At 42.4% G+C, this 21029-nt stretch overlaps 1 protein-coding gene across 1 annotated transcript; it reads left to right on the top strand.

The window, feature by feature from the left end:
• Positions 1-3863: 3863 nt before the first annotated feature.
• Positions 3864-20131, top strand: LOC310951176 (myelin transcription factor 1-like; the record flags this gene model as incomplete). The annotated part of the gene is made up of 22 exons (XM_083919299.1): positions 3864-3918; positions 4490-4535; positions 4626-4694; positions 4974-5184; positions 6017-6083; positions 6612-7709; positions 8172-8291; positions 8644-8734; positions 10454-10567; positions 10675-10892; positions 11444-11646; positions 11778-11993; positions 12127-12275; positions 13942-14004; positions 15334-15402; positions 15661-15723; positions 15857-15940; positions 16896-17117; positions 17535-17626; positions 17927-18030; positions 19013-19156; positions 19988-20131. 22 exons carry the CDS (start codon positions 3864-3866, stop codon positions 20129-20131), a joined length of 3642 nt encoding a protein of 1213 aa, XP_083775425.1.
• Between the last annotated feature and the right edge of the window lie 898 nt (positions 20132-21029).

Genomic DNA, 21029 nt, shown 5'->3' on the forward strand with positions numbered 1-21029 from the left:
ATCTTTTCTCTCCTTCTCTCTCCTTTTCTTCCTCCCCAAGCGGAGCAGGGGAGGAAGAGCTGGGTCTGTTCATTCCTGCTGTTAAAGGGAAGGTTTTTAATGCGGGTATTGTTGGGTTTATGTAAATCATAAATAGGTCATAGAGTGTACTCTTTAAAGTGTCCTGTGATAACGTCCGTTATGATTCGGCACTGTAAATAAAATTGAATTGAACAACCTCCTCTCTTCTGTTTCTTCATTCAACACTCTGAACTCTGACTCTTTAGTACTTTATAGTATTTTCTGCCTTTACTGTCCTCATCCCAGCTTTTCTGCCAAAGTTCTGATATTTTCTTTGTGATCAGTGCTTCCCCTTTTTTTGCAAATAAAATGTCCATCGTAAACCTTATATTTAGTGATCTTTTAGCTACCATGTCTGCATTTTCATGTGTGCAGGTAAACAACACTATTCGACAACTATTCCCACCCTCTGAATTCTAAACACAGATTGAACCATTTCAAGCACTAAAGTTTCCCTGATTGACTTCATCCTCTGTAAACTTAATCTTTTAAGTTACTGCTGCAGAGTCACAGCACATCACCACCCTGTCTGCTCTTATTTCCTTCCACCCACTGCAGACGGATAACAGCTGCCGTCATCTCAGCTGTATAATTTATCTGTTATTCTGTTCTTGTTTTTCATCCTCTTCTTCTTCTTCCTCCCTTTGAAAGGTGGATTGCAAACAGCTTGAAAGAACACACTGCCACCTACCGTAGAGATTTTTTATTCAATCTTTTTTATCAACATTAATTCTCTATTATATAGTCTCACCCCCCAAAACGTCTGGACATGAGTTTATTGCATAAGACTTATGCAATGAGCTAAGTATAATACATGTTGAATGATAGGCTATTAATGGATAATGTGGGAAACAGCTGTAAAAACATTTGCAATTTGTTCAAAAGAATGAGAAATAGTTTTTTATGATGTGCATGACTAAGCAATGTGGAGGTTGAACAAATAGTTTGAGAATTTAAATACTGATCTGAGAAATGACCCAAAGCGACGTTAGAGCACCGGGAGTTTTATTGAGTGTTTGGTGAAATCCTCCTCCTCCGTCCAACATGTTTTATGATTAATATTTGTATTTGATTTTTGTCCACGTGTAGAAATGTTGGTTACAAAACAACATTGAGACTTGTATACAGCAAGTAAGCAATAATTGGGTGTACCCAATGCATGCATTCCAGGAAAAGGATAAAGAACCAAGAAGGCGAGACAAAAACAATCTAACAAATAATAAGACAGGACAGTACAACAGCAATACAATCAAACTATTAAAACAAATGAATAAATAAAAGTTTAAAAAAAAGGGGGGGGGTGATTGAATTTGAATTGAATTTATGAATTTATTTCAGACATGTCAAAAAAAAAGAATACAAAAGTATACAAAATTAAATTAGTTTGACAAATAAGAGAGAAAAAAACAACAAAACAAAAATGTAGTAGTAGGAGCAGGATGAAGTTTTCACTTATTTAATCCTACTCCTTTTTAACAACTCAGTGATTGCTGTGATCTGTATTTTTTATCCACTATATGTGCAATTTGTAAATCGACCTATACAATAATCAATAATAACAGATGATAACGTGTTATAAGCTCAGCTATGCGAGGTATCTCCTACACAGAGTCTTTCACATTATATCATTTCCATTTAAAATTTTCCTCCATCCAACACAGACACCGTGTCTGCGTCCCAACAGCCCACGGACCGGACCGAGCCCCCACCCCCCGTGAACGAGCTGTGCGGGGCCGCTGCAGCTCCCCTGTGCTCCTGCAGGAGGCAGTGCAGCGGGGCTTCTGTCCATGGTGCTGAAGATTCGGCTGCTGGCTCTGTCCGGGGTGCTGAACAGCTCAGGGCTGCTTGGGCTCAGTCCGAGGCTGCCGTCACACCGATTCAGTCCCGTCCGCCGTGTTCCGGAGGTGTTTTGCGTTCGCAGTGACTGTGGTGGCGTTAAAGGGAGCGTGTTTCTGCCAGTAAAGATGTCGGAGCGGAGGGGGAGGGGAGGACAGTAGCCTGAGCGTAAGGTAAGGCTTTATGTCTCTCTGACAAAGAGCGTGAAGCGCACTTCTTTTTCGGTGTTTTCTGGGGCCTCGGCTGCAGGGCCCTACGGTGGATTCCGCACCGACGCTGAAGCGATATGTAGACAAGCCCACCGAGGATGTCAACACGCTTTCTGCTGCTTTTTCGAGAAGAATACAAGCGCGGTGCGAATACGCGGAGCTGTCAGGTTTTTATTAACAGATTATTAGAGTCGGGCGTTATTTCCGACCCCTACAATGGTGGCCTGTGTCGATTTAGTCATTTTTTGTTAAAAGTGTACATCGAGGGACGCCGGTGTCTTTGTATGTTGGTGTTTTGTCACTGGGCCAGTTTAGGAGAGGAGAAAGGCCTCGCGTCGGTGAGCAGCCCGGCCTACACCTCTGCTGTCAGCGCACAAGAAGCCTGCTACTCTCTACTTGATACTAGCGTTGAGTTTTGTGCGTGTGCGTGTGCGTGTTTGTGTGTGAGAGTGTGTGCGTGTGTGCGTGTGTGCGTGTGTGAAATGTTGTACCCGGTGGAATGAAGCCCAGTAGCCGTCATTACGTCTAACCGGCTGTATGCCAAGGCTTATACCGTAGCCTCCCAGCAGGCTAAGGCCTACGGTTGCTTTAAACCTCCTCTGGCCCCTGCCACCGCCGCTGCCTGCTGTCAAACTGTCAGGCACACAGGAATCTGCTCATTGACTTGCATGTCGAAGTTTTTTTTGTCTGTAATTTATTTTATTTTTGTTTGATTTTTTACTTTTCGACATCTTTGATAATAAATATTGCTTATAATTTCTGTATGTAATATTTAATGATGTGTTTTATTATGGTATTGAAATCCACATTAGATCAGTGAGTGTAATCAAATGAAACAAAAAGGCTTCCCAGTGTATGTAGTATAGGTCGACCCATATGGGTTTTTCAATGCCGATATTTAGACAGTAGAGCCGAAACATAATGCCAATATCATTTTTTTAATCTTTTTTTTTTGTTGCATCACATAAGATACAAAAGTTAAATAACATTTACAACTGAGACAAAATTGCAGAACTTAAATGGACATTTATTTAACGCTGTTATTATCTGCATTGTCTCTGTTTAGTACAGTTGTAGGCTGATGCTATGTTGTAGCTTAGTTGTTACGACAGTATAGTTTGGAAAACGCAATGGAAAAACATTGTTTTCAAAACATTTCGCAAAAAGCTTCATACCCCCTTTTACTGTCCCACCATCGTCCCAAATGACAAATCTGATAAATGTCTTAATTGTGAAGAATATACAATAGTTTACACAAGGGGGAGTGCTGACTTCTTTCTCAAGCAGCGACACTGACAAGGCCGACATTTCTTGTTAATCGGCCTCATGAGTGCATCCAGCAATGATCTCAAAATGGCATTTATTGGCCACCGTATCATGAATTCTGTAGATGTCAGAGTCATAGCCAGGATGAGTTCCCCACTTAACTGACCATTATGTGAAACATCAGTGGATTTGCCCTCAAAAAATGTTCTTCTCTTCTAACAACTTTGTGAAATAATTCTTTCTCATCACCAGCTCACAGTGCAGGGGTTGTTGTCGGTGTCTTTCATCAAACAGAAAATGAGTTCAAAGGTCCGACGCTGAGTCAAGGGTGGACAAGGAGAAAGCCAATCAAAGAGCCAATCAGGGATGAGCCTCAGCATCAAAGTATGTATCAATCAGTCTACCTATCTATCAGTATATCTACCTGTGTGTCTAAATATCATCTGTGCTGCACCACGTCACTTAAGAATCTTGCCTCCCTCTCTTGTTTAGATGAGCCAAGACACTACAGAAACACGAACACGAACCCGCTCCAAAGGCAGCCGGGGTCAGTACACACACACACACACACACACACACACACACACACACACACAAACACACACACACAAAGTGATACTGATGTGATATTTAATAATGCATCTTCATGTAGTTAAAGGCTTGATGTACAGGTAGGGAGCTGTTGGGCATACATGAGCGGTGTGTTTGAATAATACCTGGCTTCAGCTTTGCTTTGTGTCATTTTATTTTCTAACAAATTGATTCTACATACATTTAAATTAAAATTATATTTAAACAAGGCCTCCCTACAAGCAATAGGCTGAAAACAAGGTAATTATCACTGCCAGAAGATCTTTATCATTTGAGTTTCTATGGTGGCTTTGTAGCACATTACCTAACAAATTTCCTTTTGGAAAATGAATAATCTCTGGAGGTTTGAGGCCCCAGAGCAATTGTTCTCTTTGCCTGGTTGTTTTTTTAGGACCTCATGAAAACAGGAAGGGGAAATAATACTATACTTTAGTGTATGTCAGTATTCCCTTGGTAAAGCATCCACAAAATAAAAGCATAATTGTCTTTTTACACTTCTCACTTTTATTTCTCCTGTTTACTTTTAGTGTCGTCAGAACTCATTGGACAGGAGATGAAGCAGCAGGACTTAAGGTAAGTGACTTCATGCTTCAACAGAAGACTGTCACGATGTATGAAGTCTGTCGTGTATGTTAAGTGTGTGTTTGTCTTGCTGTGTGTCAGCAGCAGCTGTCCCACACCTGGATGTGATGGCAAAGGCCACGTCAGTGGAAGATACTCACGACATAGAAGGTAGGATGAATTCTGTAATTCATTAGACTTTCTGCACAACAGCTAATTAGCCAGTACTTTTTACAGTAGTCACATACCAAGCTTCATGCTTTTGGTATGTGACCTATAGAAAGAACACATAACCAACAATCAGATAAAAAGCAGCAAACACATTTCATTGTACAAGCATGCACATGAATGCAATAGTTGTATTTTTGACAACATTGTTATAATTTTATGTAAAACATCTCCCAATGTGTTGCCCAGAACAAGCATTCACTTACATCCTGCTCTCCTCAGCATACTGGGATGCCCGATAGTGAAGAAGAGGAAGCTGGAGGAGGCTGAGGCTGAGGAGAACCAGTCTACTCCCAAGAGGAGGAACCAGCCTCCCATACAAGCAGAAGAGGAAGGTGTCACGGCAGACAGTGACGCAGCAGAAGGGGAGGAAACACAGAAAGAAGAGGAGGTGGAGGAGGAGGAGGAGGAGGAGGAAGAGGAGGAAGAGGAGGAGGAGGTGGAGGAGGAGGAGGAAGAGGAGGAGGAGGAGAAAGACGAACTCACAGAGAAGAAGAAAAACAAAACAAAAAGCGGGCCAGAGTCAACAAGAAGTGAGTGAAACCAAACCAGAAAAGTTACCATGAAACATTACAGCACAGTACCCTTAACCCTCCAAACAAGGGAAAGCTGGGTTTCACTTTGAGGTGGCTCTCATCAAACTAGCTCCCCAAAGTGTGCCCCACGTTGTCTCATTTGAATCACTGATAGATGCTTCAATAATTATAACCAGCTAATGAAAAAGCAAAGACTATAGAAACATCAGAGAAAATAAAACTACTTTGTGTAGCAGAGCAACGTTGTTCCCATTAAGACTGGGTAGGGAGGTGCATCCCTTTACCTAATTATTCATAGGCCAGTTTAAATAATGAGGACTAAATTGTTACATTACAGTATCAAACAACAATCTAAGGTGGTCTGAATCAGCTGAACGGTTTCCACCAAGACTGAGAGCCCACAGTCATGCTTGCAACTCTGTGAGGCTGTACTCACGCACAACTACGCTTTGAGTTAAATGCTAACATCGGCAATGCTAACATGTTTACATGCAGATGTTTAATAGGTAATGTTTACCTTGGCCACCAGTTATTATCATTCATCCTAGAGAAAACAACTATAAGGTTCTGGGCATCGCTAGCATGACATTTGACATATAACATTTGTACAGAAACTAGGTTTAGCATAGGGGATGGGCCTATAGAAAACTGAGGTACATCATCTCTAAAATTCAGTTTACAGCACCCAGACTGTTAGAGGAATGAGTGCTTTTCGTTGTAATTATAAAGCTCATGATAGCACAAGGTAGCCTTTCCCTCTTCATAGTTGATACCAAGGCCTATGTAAGGAGGCTGGGTAACCAAAAGGAATAAATGTCTGAGCTTTGGGGTATGACACATGCACAATGGAACTGGAGCTGCACTGTTGAAGGGTTACAACATATGGCGCTAGAAATTAAGTGAAGGTTTCTGCTCAGGTAATCTTACCGAACTTTTAAATGGATGGTGGATATACATTTTCTTTTTTCAAATACAATGTATTCCGACCGAAGACTGTCTACGCCTCATGGAAATGAATCAATCACCCCCATGTGCTATGATAGTGTGCTAGATATTGACCCTCTCAGCAATTGCAGACCAGGTTTGCATGTGTCATACCCCAAATCTCATAATTTTTTTTTTAGTTACCCAGCATTTTTCTATAGCCTTGGTTGATACAAGGAAGATTTGATATTTTACTACGGTGCGATAGAAATTAGCTTTGCACTCAACTTAGAGGTCAGTCACAACACACGTCTCAAATTGCAAGTGACCGTGTAGAGATGACAAAGACAAACCATTTGTGACAATGACAATGACATCCATCTAAACTCTGAATCCACAGCAGACTGCTCACTGGTGACAACAGAGGACACAGAAGCAGCAGTTCATCCCCTAGCTGAAGTCGCCGACAACGAAAGTTCCGCCTCAGAGACTGAAAACGAAAACGACACGGAGAAAACTAGTACGGAAGAGAAGCCAGTGGCGGTCACTGATGATCATCAGCAGGAAGAAACAGAGACGCAAGAGGTAGAGGATTGTCAGTTGATGACAAAGGACCAGTCATCAGAGCAACTTGAAGAAGAACCTACTGAGCTTAAAGAGACAAACGAAGAGGAGGAAGAGGAAGCAGAAGAAGAAAAGGAAGAGGAAGAGCAGCAAGAAAGGCAAGACAATATTGTAGAAGAGAAGGCGATAGAAAGACATGTGTTAAGCCAGGAAAACTCTGATCACCAGTACTCCAGTGGAGATTACAACCATCAGGCCAAAGAATCAGCACAGGAGCAGAGTGAGAGGGAGGAACAGGAGGAGGAGGAAGAGGAGGAGGAGGAGGAGGAAGAAGAGGAGGAGGAGGAAGAAGAAGAGGAGGAAGAAGAGGAGGGAGAGGAGAGGGAGGTCTACCAAGAGGTTGACACTCCTTACACTTTGAGTCCACGCACTCAGGAATCTGAGGCTGAGATCTCACTCAGGGAAGAAAAGGTAAGCACCCCTATGATTGAGGAAGAGCTTGAGGATGAAGACGAGAGAGAGGAAGAGGAGGACGAGAGGCAGGGGAAGGAAGTAGGCGAGGTGGTGGAGGAGGAAGAGGAGGACCGGGACTCCAGCAAAGCCTCCCCAGCTACAGTGGTTATAGAAGTCCACTCTGAGGAGGAGGATGACGAGGATGATGAGGATGAAGAAGAAGAAGAGGAGGAGGAGGAGGAGGAGGAAGGAGAGGAGCAGGACTGTGTCTCAGAGGGCTCTGGAATCACGGATGACTCAGAGAACTGGGATATGACTCGGGGGAACCTGGGGCTGCTGGAGCAGGCCATCGCCCTGAAGGCAGAAGAGGTGAAGGGGGGACAGGAGGCCCGGAGCTCCCCGGACTACCAACCATACAGCACCTCCAGTAAGAGCTCTGAGCCAGCTGCTGTAGCCCGCCGCACTTCTCACTACAGCAAAGGTACACTTAATGTTACTACGACCAAACCTGCACAATTCAAAATGTGGGCCTGTCTTTTATACAGTATGGAATAGAGGATTTAAATGTTTGGTAAATGCCATATATTACATCAAGTCAAAATATATCCATTTATATCCAAATCCATTTATTTTTTTATTCAATTTACATACAACTCCAAGACCAATAAGACTAAAGCCTACTTGACACCCATACCAGGCCGACAGCTGACAGCCAACAGTTGACAGTCGGCTGTCGGTGGTTGGTCAGTAACCTGCATGTGACGACATTATTAACAGAGAATAGTAAGAGTATAGCTATAAATATTGTTATCAGTAATTCTGGTTGTAGTTCTTGATAAGATCTCAGAACCAAATATATCGCCCACTCTCTTGTACTACTTATTGATATACTTTAATTCTTTATTGCTGCCATCTACTGTAAATCACACCATCCACTATTCAGAAAAGAAGGAGGTGAAGTGTCCAACCCCAGGGTGTGATGGGACAGGTCATGTGACTGGGCTGTACCCTCACCATCGCAGTCTGTCTGGATGTCCTCACAAAGACAGAATCCCTCCAGAGAGTGAGTATATTTTAACTTCCATAACGCTATTTGCCGTCAGTATAAATGTGATGCTCCTCAAGCATATTTAGTCACATTGAGAGCTTTGAGAGTGAAAGCCTGTATTTTGTTACTTTAGTTATTATCATTACTACCAACATAAGTAATTACTAGTACTACTTCTTCTTCTTCTTCTTCCTTCTGTTGTAGAACAAACAATACTATACTAATACTAATACCTTTGTTTCCACTACAGTTTTTCATCTACTGTGTGTGTTCCACAAATAACTTTATTACTACTTCCAGTGATGAGAAACCTTCTTCAGCAAACTAAACAGACTGACCTGAGTATGTGTCTGCTGTGTGTCTGTAGTCCTGGCCATGCATGAGAACGTCTTGAAGTGTCCGACTCCTGGCTGCACAGGCCAAGGCCATGTCAACAGTAACCGCAACACACACCGCAGGTTAATAAAAAACCCAAGGACACATGCACACACGCACACACGCACACACAGACACATAAACACACAACTTCCCCTTTTGGTTGCCATTTGAAATCCGATGATGATGTCCACTCCTGTAACAGTGAGAACTCTGATGGTTCTTGCTTTGCAAAGCCTCTGTGTCAAAGTCTCCAAAGGCTGCTGATGCCTGTTTAATGTGACTCTGGATGCCGCTGTCAATGCCCCTACACTCGAAGACAATACTTCCCAGATATTTGAAAGATGGCCCTACTGACAGTTGTCACCATTCGTAAATGTAGGTAGAGACGTGGGACACTGCTACTCCACTGGCAAACTACTTCTGACTTGGTGGTGTTGACAGGCCCCATCCTGCTGCACACTCTCACCGTCACAGCAAGGACATACTACAGCATATGGGCCACAAGAGCACAGTCATCTGCATACTGTAGCTCCAAAACCAGCTCTCTGTAGAGTTTGGTGATTGCGTGGAGCCTCCTGATGTTAAAGAGGTTGCCATCTAGTCTGAAGTCCACTCCCACAGTGCGGCTGTTAATCTCATTCTTGAGAAGCTTGGTGACACACTGGCGGACTCTTCTACCTCCGTGGTCACAAGAGCAGCCATCCCATCATGGAACTGGCGGATGATGTTAACACATTTATTGGGGAGGATATCTCATACGAGCTTTCTCCCCCTTTTTCCTTCTTTGCACATTGTGGAATGCTTTGAAGAGGTCGACAAAGGCCACAAACAGGTCCTGATGTTGCTCACGGTACTTTTCCTGAAGCTGCCAGATCATGTCAACCGGTCCCTTCCTAAATTCACATTGCGATTCAGTTAGCATTGAATATGTGATGGGTCTTTGAAACAACACATTGGCCAGGACCTTACCAGCAACATAAAGGAGTGATATACCCCTTCTACTGCTGCAGATGGCCTTGTCATCCTTCTTTTTATAAATGGCAACATATTTGCACTGTTTGCAATGTTTGCTCTACATTTCTTTGGGATTTTCTCATCTTTCCAGACCTTGGTGATGAACTGGTAGAGGGTGCGCATACACATGTACCCTGCCTGCTTCAGTAGCTCAGAAGCAAAATTGTCAGCGCCAGGGAATGTGTTGTTCTTTAGCGAACGGACAGCTGATAGAACCTCCTGAAAGGTTGGTGGCAGACTAGGGTTGTGAATGGTAAGAAGTTCAGGCAGTTCATCCAGGATGGTCTGTATCCTGGTTAAGCAGGGTGTCAAAATGTTTGGCCTGCCTTAGCAGGGTACTATTCTGATTCTTCAGAAGTGTTAGACCATCTGCAGGCATCTGGGCTGTCCATGTTCCTGACAGAAATGGACTAGCACAACAAATGTGGCCAATCAATGTATGCCAGACTCTTATACAGACAAGTATTAGGGACTTGTGAAAAAGTTTGGTCTGGTGGTTTAAGTTTTCAGTTTTCAGGAAAAAATGTTTTAAGGCCGCTGGAGTCCAATTCTAGAATAATTGGATGGACAGGATCAAAAATGAAGATTGCATATTTACACAAAATATTGAGTGAAAACCTAAGGGGAACCAATCATATCTAATACTACTAATACATACTTACTCTGTCTTTAGAAGGCTCATTTTCAAACTTTCAAACTCCTGTTTGCATACTAAATTTCTATTTCCTATACATGATAGTTTTTTCCCAATAAATGCAAACATTTGCATATCTTTCCCCTGTCAGTCTGTCCGGCTGCCCCATCGCAGCAGCAACTAAGTTGAACAAGAGCCAGGACAAGCAGATTCACTTACAGGCTTCACCCAGTGAATCCTCTTCCAACTCTGACAGAGTGCTCAGGTGAGACGTGTGAATTCAGTATATGTTTTTCAATTCAGTATTTGAATGCACAGATGCATGTCCATGTGACTGTAGGGATAATGGCTAACTAATGACTCTTCCTCCAGGCCCATGTGTTTTGTGAAACAGCTGGAGATCCCTCAGTATGGCAGCTTCCGGCCCAACACGGTGACCACCACACCTCGAGCTAACCTGGCCAAGGAGCTGGAGAAATACTCCAAGGTGTCTTTTGACTATGCAAGCTTTGATGTACAGGTGTTTGGAAAGCGTATGCTCATTCCAAAGACACCCAGCAGCACTGAAACATCACCCAAAGCCTTCAAATGTAAGACCCGCACCGCTTCTATATTTGAATTTGATAGGTTATGCGTTAGAATGAAAAAAACTAAAGGTGGAATCTGCTGTTCTGGAGAAAGATTGTTGATACAACACCCAAACAAAGACACCACTCCTATCAGTGCTCCTTCAGAACGTTAGCATGTAGCAGATTTACCCTCCCTCTCTCTCCCACTGCCTTTCTCTTTATACACACATGGCCTTTCCCCTGTCCTGTGCGGACAGAAGTAACGGAATAGTGTTGTGTGACTCAGTCCGATTCACTTTGTTTGACTTATTACTTATTTGACTAAAAGCACATTAGATTAGAATCACAGACTCCACCTTTTAGGGTTACAAAGGATAAAAATATCTTATACCATTATTGATAATGCATAACAACCACTCAATGGCTTAAATCAAACCTGATGTTACTATAACTACCAGCAGCAGCTATGTTAGCCACATTTAGCTTAAACTAGGCCAACTAAGCTAAGCTATGCAGTATTTGTATCTCTTGTTCATGTTTCAACCAATTCATTCTGCTCCATTCCCACACAGCTAAATCATTCCCTAAGGCCTCCTCCCCGAGTCACAGTGTGTCAGGAGGCTTTTCTAAGAGCGCCTCATCCTCCAGTAGTTATGACTATAGTCAAGATGCAGAGGCAGCCCACATGGCAGCAACAGCCATCCTCAACCTGTCCACCCGCTGCTGGGAGAGACCAGAAACCATCAACACTAAGCCCAGGGAACCCTGCACCAAGGTATGCTGGCTTCCATTCTGACAGATTCTTCCTGGGATTTACTTTGACCAGCAAAAGAGTACACAGCGCTCTTGCGTTCTCTGGTATTTCGGTCATTTTAGTTGCACTGACTCTGTATCTGAACCCTGTAGGAGTCGGACATTGAAGTGGATGAAAACGGCACCTTGGACCTCAGCATGAAAAAGACCAAGAGGGAGGGTGTGCAGCCTCCAGAGCCTTCGTCCTCCTCGTCTTCATCCTCTCAACACATCGGAGCCACCTTGTCTCAGGGCCACACTAATCCAGAGTGGGAAGGGCCGCTGGACTTCACCAAACCAAGTGGAGTAAAAGAGGAGGACCACGAATTGGTACACACTTGCAGGAATCTCACCACTGTGAGAAAAGATATACCGATAAAAGGAGTGTGAATGATAATTTTGTGCCAGAGTGGTTTACCTGCAGATACAGAATTTTTTTAACCCATGTTTTACCTTTCTTCAGGTGGAATATACAGCTCCCTCATACACCTCATCTGATGGTGAGGAAGAGGATCAGGAAAACTTGGAAGACAGGACGTACCCCGGTGAGGTCACCACCGGCAGCTTCAAGGTCAAGTTTCCGCCCAAAGACAGCAAAAAAGAGATTCTTGTGTAAGTCACAACTGTTACCACCCATCCATTCGAAACATTGTTATTCTTTTCATTCAATTGTAGCTTCTATTAACTGATAATATGTTGTTAGTTAGAGGAGATTAATGAAACATAACATATAAAAACATTAATACAACTTAAAGGGACTCTGAAGGCAGCCCGATTATTAGATTTGCCTAACAAGGGTTCAGGTGGAATAAGCGCAAACCACCACATATGATTGTGATGGGCGGAGACACCTATTCAGTCAATCAAACAGTTACGCAAACACACCCCAAACGTCTTTCAACCTTATTCTGTGTTCTTGTCACATACACTCCTTACGCTGCTGACGTTACTCATCTACCCACTCCATTGACCGTAGTGTCATAAATTATGTTGTTTGAAGTATAACCATGCATGGAGATCTCCTTGTCACATTCCCTGAGCCAGTTAGTAACACATCCATGTCATCATCCAAGTCATAAGGACTGGGAAACTAATACTGGAGTCCAAATATGGACACCTCAGCCAAAGTCCGTTATCCTAGAACCCAAATGTATATGGACACAGTGCTACATTTACAATGCACAGTATTTTGAACCTTCAGTGATTCAACCGACATGAGTGGTTAAGGGATGTGAAGTCTCAATTCTTTCCCATCTCTACCACTCAACCCAATATGGAAGATTGGTATCAATATATAATAATAAAAATAATAATAGTAATCAATATATAAGTCAAAATGTATACTATCTTGTTTTTTGGGGGGGGGTTTTTATAAAATAATGTGACAAGATATGAGTTGGTAGGGTATTTGTTGGCAGTTTGTGTTTGTGTTTGGATGTTTGTATGAGAGGCAGTGATCCTGAGAAGGTTGGTGTGTGGAGTAGGAGGAGGTTATGAGTGATATGTGGTGGAAAGCCAAAAAAATAAGCCCCCACCACAGTGACATCCTGATGGATCCAATACATAAGTGCTAAAAATTGCAGTTCTCCGAGTGTCCACTAGGAGCAGGTTTCATAATAGAGTAGTTTCTCATTGACCCCCATGTTAAATAGTCTGTCTTCACAGCATAATTGAACCTATTTAAGGCCTGGTACAAAAACCATTCTAGGCTGTATGTTTAGGTACATTTTTTGTACCAGGCTAGTTTTTTTGTATTGGGAGGTTAAAGTTTATGAATAATTAGGGGTGCAGCATCTTGAGTGACAGCTTACTGCTGGCCCTCACTTCACCTCGGAAGTATACATCTGCCAGATGGACGTATCTCCCTCCCCCAAATGTCACATCAATGCCCTTTTTTGGTAAAAGGAAATGAGGCGGAGTCAAATTTTGATAAGATGGCGACTCCCATAGGCGAGGACGAATGGATCAAGTTGAGAGAACGAGCCCCGACGGAGAGGCTACATCCATTTTTTATACAGTCTATGAAGAAAAACACATGATATTAATGTTAGAGTGACAAGACATATTGAAATAACACAAATATAATAATGATAGTTAATGAAATAATATGATAATATATGAAAAACATTATCATTATCATCATTATATACAATACAATTAAATAATTGACAGCATTAATACTGCAATGAGGATATAAATTGTTTTTATCTGGCATGTCAGTACAACCGCCTTCTTCAAAGGTAATGGACTGATCTATGAGTGTGTGTCTTGGCCATAGATGTCCCACCCCAGGCTGTGATGGAAGTGGACACATCACCGGCAACTACGCATCCCATCGAAGGTAAGACCTGCACTTATGCAATTATAAGTGAAGTTTTGTTTGCTTTACAAATCTATGGTGTTAACAGATTTGTTAACTCTGACCGGGATCATTTCATAAGGAAAAGAGGGAGCGATTGGTTAATATGATCACATTTTTTCCAGTTTGATGATTTGTTTGTGAAAACGCTGGGAAAAGTCGACAAAATTACAAGCTCCCCTGTATCCTACTTCCTGGAAAGACTCAACCAATCTGTAACCAGCCTGTGGAAATGTAGATGAGCGTGACGCAGAGCTTGAATAGGGCCAGTACTCACCTGTACAGAGTGCTGCCCTGTTAGATTTCTGTCCAACCACTGCTACCACTGCTCATCATTCAGTACTGACACGTCCTAATGAATGTATTGTAGTTATGTAGGTGTAATAACTGTAAGTGTTAGATTAAAATAGATGCATTTTCTGCTAAAACGAGCCACAAGGAGGCCAACTGTGCAGCTGTGTTAAGTACAATATGTTGGAAGTTGGAAAGCTGGTGGATAAGTGCATATATTTCTGCTTGAGCCTCTAAAAGCCTCTGTCCATGCATAATAGCCTGTACAGAGGCTGGCAGGAAGCAGGGGTATTTTTTTAAATATCATTTATGCACATTAATTACTTCTTGTATTTCATATAGAGTGGAGTTCAATTTAAGCACTGGCATGACAGGCTGCTCTCTATATTCACTCACCCAAATTGTATTTTGGCATTTCTAGGTATGAAGATCTACAACACATAAGCCCATGCATTTTAGCTTTGTTTCCAAAGAGCCAAATTACTCTCATTTGATGTGACTGATGTGTTCAGATGACATGGGTCAAAGTAAAATAATCTACTGAAATTAAGTTGAAGATGTTTCACCTCGTTTCAAATGGGGCCTCTTCAGTTCTAATGAGAGGGTAATGTCAGTGCCTTCAATGTGCCGATCAGCTCAGACGCCTAGAGAAGGAACACAACACCCACCTTCTGTTACTCTCTCTAGAAACGCTGAGGATTTCTCACCTGTCATTAGAACTAAAGAGGTCTTTTCAATCAGCAGCAAAAGACAAAATCTTCCAGTGGATTGTTTCATTTACACCTGATATCATTCTGCCTGGATGAGTGAGATGACTCTACGCACACATTTCTTGCCCAACTACTCCACTACTTTAGAGCTCAGATAATAAAATAACTCCTGTCCTCCCTGTGTGTGTGCTGCCCAGTCCTGTCCTGGCTCTGTAGTCCAGTTCAGGTTCTGGCTCTTTCCTTCACTCATACTCAGACATCCTGTTCTCAGTCTGGTTTTCTGACATTCTCTCTCTAACCTATCTTCCAGTCTGTCAGGCTGTCCTCTTGCTGATAAATCACTTCGGACCCTCATGGCTGCCCACACAGCTGAACTAAAGTATGTCTGCTTTCTCCTGTCTCTCACCTCCAACATGTTCACTGAGCACTCAGTCTGCAGCTACAGCTCTGTCCCTGCTCTCCTTTTAACACTAACATAAAAAATAGTCAAAATCAATCATAATTAAGTCCAATATTGAACAATCAGAACCAAAAATCAATGAGCCCTAACTATTTAGTGAGAAAAAGTGGTTTCTGCCTGCAGTCTGCTGATAATGTTAGCCTGTGGAGTGAAAGAATGTGTGTGTGTGTGTCTCAGGTGTCCGACTCCAGGTTGTGATGGATCAGGCCACATCACAGGAAACTATGCTTCACATAGAAGGTAGGAGCTCTTCTCCTCTTCTGTTGGCTGTACCTATGTACAGTATATATATATATATATATATATATATATATATATATAAACTCTGTACAGACAGACACTGTGATTGGTCCTCTCTGTTCCTCTCTGCCAGTCTGTCCGGATGCCCTCGAGCCAAGAAAAGCGGGGTAAAATCAATCCCCACCAAGGACGACAAGGAAGACTCTGAGCTGTTGAGGTGAGCAACAGTGGCCCATTAGCTTTTACCAACCCAGCAATGCATAAAGTAATAAGATTAGGGTTGTAAATAATTAAAGGGATACCAATTTTAAATCCAGCTCTATGTCATCTTAGTGGGGGCAGTGTGTGCTGGATTTAAATCAGTAAAGTGGATATTCATAAGGATTCATAGGATGAATCCTAATTCTGTCCTCATGCACCACCACCATGTCAAAAGGTATACTTGTACACAAGATGTATCAAAATCTAACAAGCAGGTTTTCATGAAATTTCGATTGAACACTTTACTTTTTTGGGTACTTTCATGTTTTTCCTTTTGACATCACCCTCAGGAGAAACCATCATCTAAAAGGCAGATTAGCGTAAAATATACTGAGCACATATTAATTTTAGTTTGATAATCCGTTCCTCTGGTGCCATCCCTCAGGACAAACCTGACATCTCCAGCTCAAAGCATAGCAAAAAAGAGCTTTTTGTGGGTCTAGAGTTTTGGATCCAGTCAAAAACAAAAATGAAAATGTCTTTTATTTTGATAAAACCTAGTTTACTTAGTCACACAAACTGTGTCTCATACAGAAATTCCCTTTAGTTTCCTGTCCTATGACACAGATTTAGGCTGTTTGATGAATCAGGCCATAAACTCCTTGTACATTTTAATTATGGAGTATAAAAAACAATGATGTAATTGTACTATTAAGAAAATAGGAAATGTTGGTGTTGAAATTCGGTTAAAAAGAGCTTATCAAATGTTTAATTATTTTATTAATGTCATAAATCATACATACGTTTGAAGACATTCGTCTTTCCCGGGACATACTGTGACACATAGAAGTGGTTGCCAAATAAATTCCTGTAATTTTGGATTCAATCTTGTGCTCCTCTTGAGGCCTCCACCTCCGCTCTCCATTAGTGAGAGTCCAAACAGTCAGACGGTACTTTCTGCCTTTCTCCAGGTGTCCAGTTCCTGGCTGTGACAGTCTGGGCCACATCAGTGGGAAGTACGCCACCCACCGCAGTGCCTATGGCTGTCCGCTGGCTGCGCGCCGACAGAAGGAAGGTCTCCTTAACGGCACTCCTTTCTCATGGAAGGCCTTCAAGACCGAGGGCCCGACCTGCCCGACGCCAGGCTGCGACGGCTCCGGTCACGCTAACGGCAGTTTTCTTACACACCGCAGGTAAATTCAATACAGAGTTTACAGTTTCATCTCAAAGCACAGTGACTTCAATCAATTTTAAGGCTGCACAGTCTGGAACTCTTATCCGATTATTCCGACGCCACATGAATGCAGCACACATGCCCTGTCTCGCGATGTAACCAAAAGTGGAAAAATAATTTGCGTGTCAGTCCTGTGATTGTGATCTGCTCCTAAACGTAATGGATTCATCTTTGGCCCATGCCACACCCTTCCACAGAGTGTCATGAAGAAATCCGGCCAGTAGTTTCTTTCCGTAATCCTGCTGACAAACAAACAAACAAACAAACGAACAAACAGACAAACTGAGCTGAAAGCCATCACCTCCTTTGTGGAGATAATGCACAAAGCCTTGTGAAAATGGAGGAACTCTTGATCCTAATCTGCTGCTTCTCTCAGTCTCTCAGGTTGTCCCAGAGCGTCGGCCAACAAGAAGAGAGCCAAATTCCCTGGAGACGAGTATATCACTGCGAAGTTCCGAGCCAGTGACGGTAAGAGACAGACTTTCCCCTTCTGCCTTATCTATGTCCCACATGTCTCCCAACGTATTACTGCTACTATTACTATTAATATTAAGACACAGAGACATCGAAACATTACAAAAAAGACTCTCAGGTTTCTCAGGGACAACAACATGCAACACATAACATGCACAGACTCAGAGACAGGAGCCCACATGTAGTGTTCTCTACAGTTGAACAGAAATGTGTGGCCTCCAGAGTAGGATTGGCAGTTCTCTTTATATTCTGTTTTCTAACACTGTGATGTTGTGCGTTTTTGCTCTCGGCCAGTTCTGGACAACGACGAGGACATCAAACAGCTCAACAAGGAGATCAACGACCTGAGCGAGTCCAACTCAGAGATGGAGTCCGACATGATGAACCTGCACACTCAGGTGAGCTCAGCTGCTCAGCTTACTGGATGACACCCAATGTGTCTTAAAAGTCATCCAATGGTCATTTCCGGCACTTACATACATCAAATAAGCCATCGAGAGATTTTTTCGTGCATGAACTATTAACAGAGAAATCCGAGAGAGTCACTAACATTGATTAGCTCGGATCAGTACGGTGAATGCATTAAAATGGCTTTGTTAAACACTAATATTGCTGAAAATAACACCAAACCTCTGCAGTAGCATGATAAGACTCACTACGCAGAAAACAAAGCAGCAATGGACACTTTCCTTTTGGATTGCATTTGTTAATTGACTTGAATGGACTTTACTACGAGAGAAGCTGGTACCGGGGCAGGTAGGCAAGTCTTACAAAACACTCTTTTAATAAACTCTGGGTTGGCTACGTTGTTGTTGCGTAGTTTAATGTGTAGGGACTATTCTTATACTACTGCAGAGAGTTATTTTGAGCAGTATTAGCAGTTTAAAAAGCTGTTTAAATGCCATCACCGTAATGCCCTGAGGTAACCAGTGTTAGCCACGTCCGACTGTTAGTGACTCTACGGGATTTCTCCGTTAATAGTTCACACACAAAAAAACCTGCCTTGATGGCTTTTTTGATGTATGCGAGTGCCATAGGATGAGTTTGCACCAGAATTACACTTTAAAGGACATCCAGGAGACGCAGCCAGGTTCTGAGACTGTTGGCTGTTGTTTTGAAATTTATCACAGGCAATAATTGACTTTAAAGAAAAAAAAATTAAAGATGGATGCGGCACAGACCAGCTTTGTGGATGCATTAGTACAGCTGGATACGGTGTCAGCAAGTCAGCCTCGCTGCCAGTTGGTTCCAGGTGCCGATGGTTGTGCCGAAACAAAAAAAATACCCTGCAGTCCAGAATATTTTCCTCATAGACCGCCATTATATAATATGTGTTTCTTGTTCTATTGTCAAGCCCTCTGTGTTGCTGCTCTGCTTTAGATCTCATCAATGGAGAATAACCTGAAGAGCATGGAGGAGGAGAACAAACATATCGAGGAGAGGAATGAGGCCTTGTTCCTGGAGCTGTCTGGCCTGAGTAAGGCCTTGATCCGCAGCCTGGCCAACATCCGCCTGCCCGCCATGGTGAGTATAGACAATGTGTTATGGTTTGTTTTAAAAGAGGATAAACTAGGACGAAATGATTTCGTCCAATGGATAGGAGAATCAATTTAGCCTGAATGGAGTCGGGATATCGTGAGTAGACTAGATTGAAGGGACTGCTAGAAGGCAACTCAAAGTTATAACCTATTCTGATGTTTCCTCTCGTACCACCATGAGGTTGATTATGTCGTTTGAACGGAAATGTGGTTCACACATTTATGTTCCTCTCAGGATAAATTATTTTTTGGCTTTTCATCTAATGATGATAATGCCATTATCAGGCCACAATTTTAATGGTTGAGAGCATGTAATATACTATTACATATGTAATAATATATGAATAAAAATAACTAATTACTTTATTAGACATTTACCAAATGCTTTTTACCTGGGACTTAACTTGATTCTACCTTTAAACACAGTTCAGAGCTGCAGTTCTTGCAAATTAACGTTACAAAAGCCTCTCAAAACTAATGAATAAAGAATGTAGGCCACTAAATCTGTAGGCTGTAACTCATGTAGATACATTCTTCAGCTGAAAATCTGATCTGCTCAGTTTATAAATAAAAACAATAGTGTGAGTTATGATCCTGTAGAGTCATGGCTTCACCAAACTGCTTTTTTAAACTAGCATATCACGTATTTCCCCCCTTAAGACATGTCTTTAGACAGCTTAGACAGATATGTGAGTAATAAGGAGAAGTTTATTACACAAACTCTTAATCTTAAAAGACTCAAGACTTACCTGACTCAACTCTAACCTCTTGATAGGATGTGTCATTATCTGACTTCTGAACGTGTGTGTGTGTTCAGCAGGAGCCGCTGTCAGAGCAGAACTTCGACAGCTATGTGGAAACCCTGACCCACATGTTTACCAATAAAGACTGCTACCAGAACCCCGAGAACCGGGCTCTGCTCGAGTCCATCAACCAGGCGGTGAAGGGCATCGAGGTGTGACAGCCAGGAGGAGGACAGGGGGGGGCGGGGCATCACTACACTCGTCTTTCTTTCCGAACCCTTTAGATACTGTATGTAATCAATTCTTCTCATTTGGAAGTTTGTCATCTGTTCTTTGCATTAGTTTGCTGTTTGCATGTTGCTTTATTATGGTATGAGCGTGAACAGATTAGGGTGTGGACGTCAAGTGTGTGGTAGCACACTGAAAATAAACTGTTACTGTAAGCAAGGGCATCTCAAGGCGTTGTGTACACGGACAGGCACAGAGTGCAGAACAAAGTCAGGAGTGCAGTATACAGCCTGAGGTGAACAGATTCTCTTAGTTAGTGAACATATCCCATCTCCACTCAATAATGTTGATAGTATTCTATATGAACATTGTGATGTTGCACCTCCAGGACTAGTTTGTAGATTCATTCTTACTATTGCTGTGTAACTATTGAAGTCCTTTGCAAATGTTGGTTTAATGACAACACCGAAAACACACCAAGCTGCGGCTAAGTGCCCCTCGCCGCAACAAATACACTTTCTTGCTTCCGGTAGGCGTGTTTATATGTTTCAAGCAGGAAGGAATTCTTTGTAACACAGGTCAACATGTAACAGGCGTCACAGGACTCTGTTACTGGTGTACTCTGGCCGCACTTCTTCAAAAAAGTCAAAGTACCCACACTTTCAGGTTGGCCACACACCGCTGCAAAATCAAACCGCCACAGCTCGGAGCGGCGGCCACAGCTTTTCCGTAGAAATTGCATGGCAGCTCACCACGGGCCGCACGTCACAGCCGCTTGGTGTGTTTTCGTTTTTCATTCATGTCTGCTGTATTATTTATATATGTTGACCTATTTATGATTCATTATCTATTTATTATTTTTCTATTTATTTCAAAATGTTACCTGAG

The sequence above is a fragment of the Echiichthys vipera genome (genome assembly GCF_963691815.1).
Source record: "Echiichthys vipera genome assembly, chromosome: 9".
Classification (NCBI taxonomy): Eukaryota; Metazoa; Chordata; class Actinopteri; order Perciformes; family Trachinidae; genus Echiichthys; species Echiichthys vipera.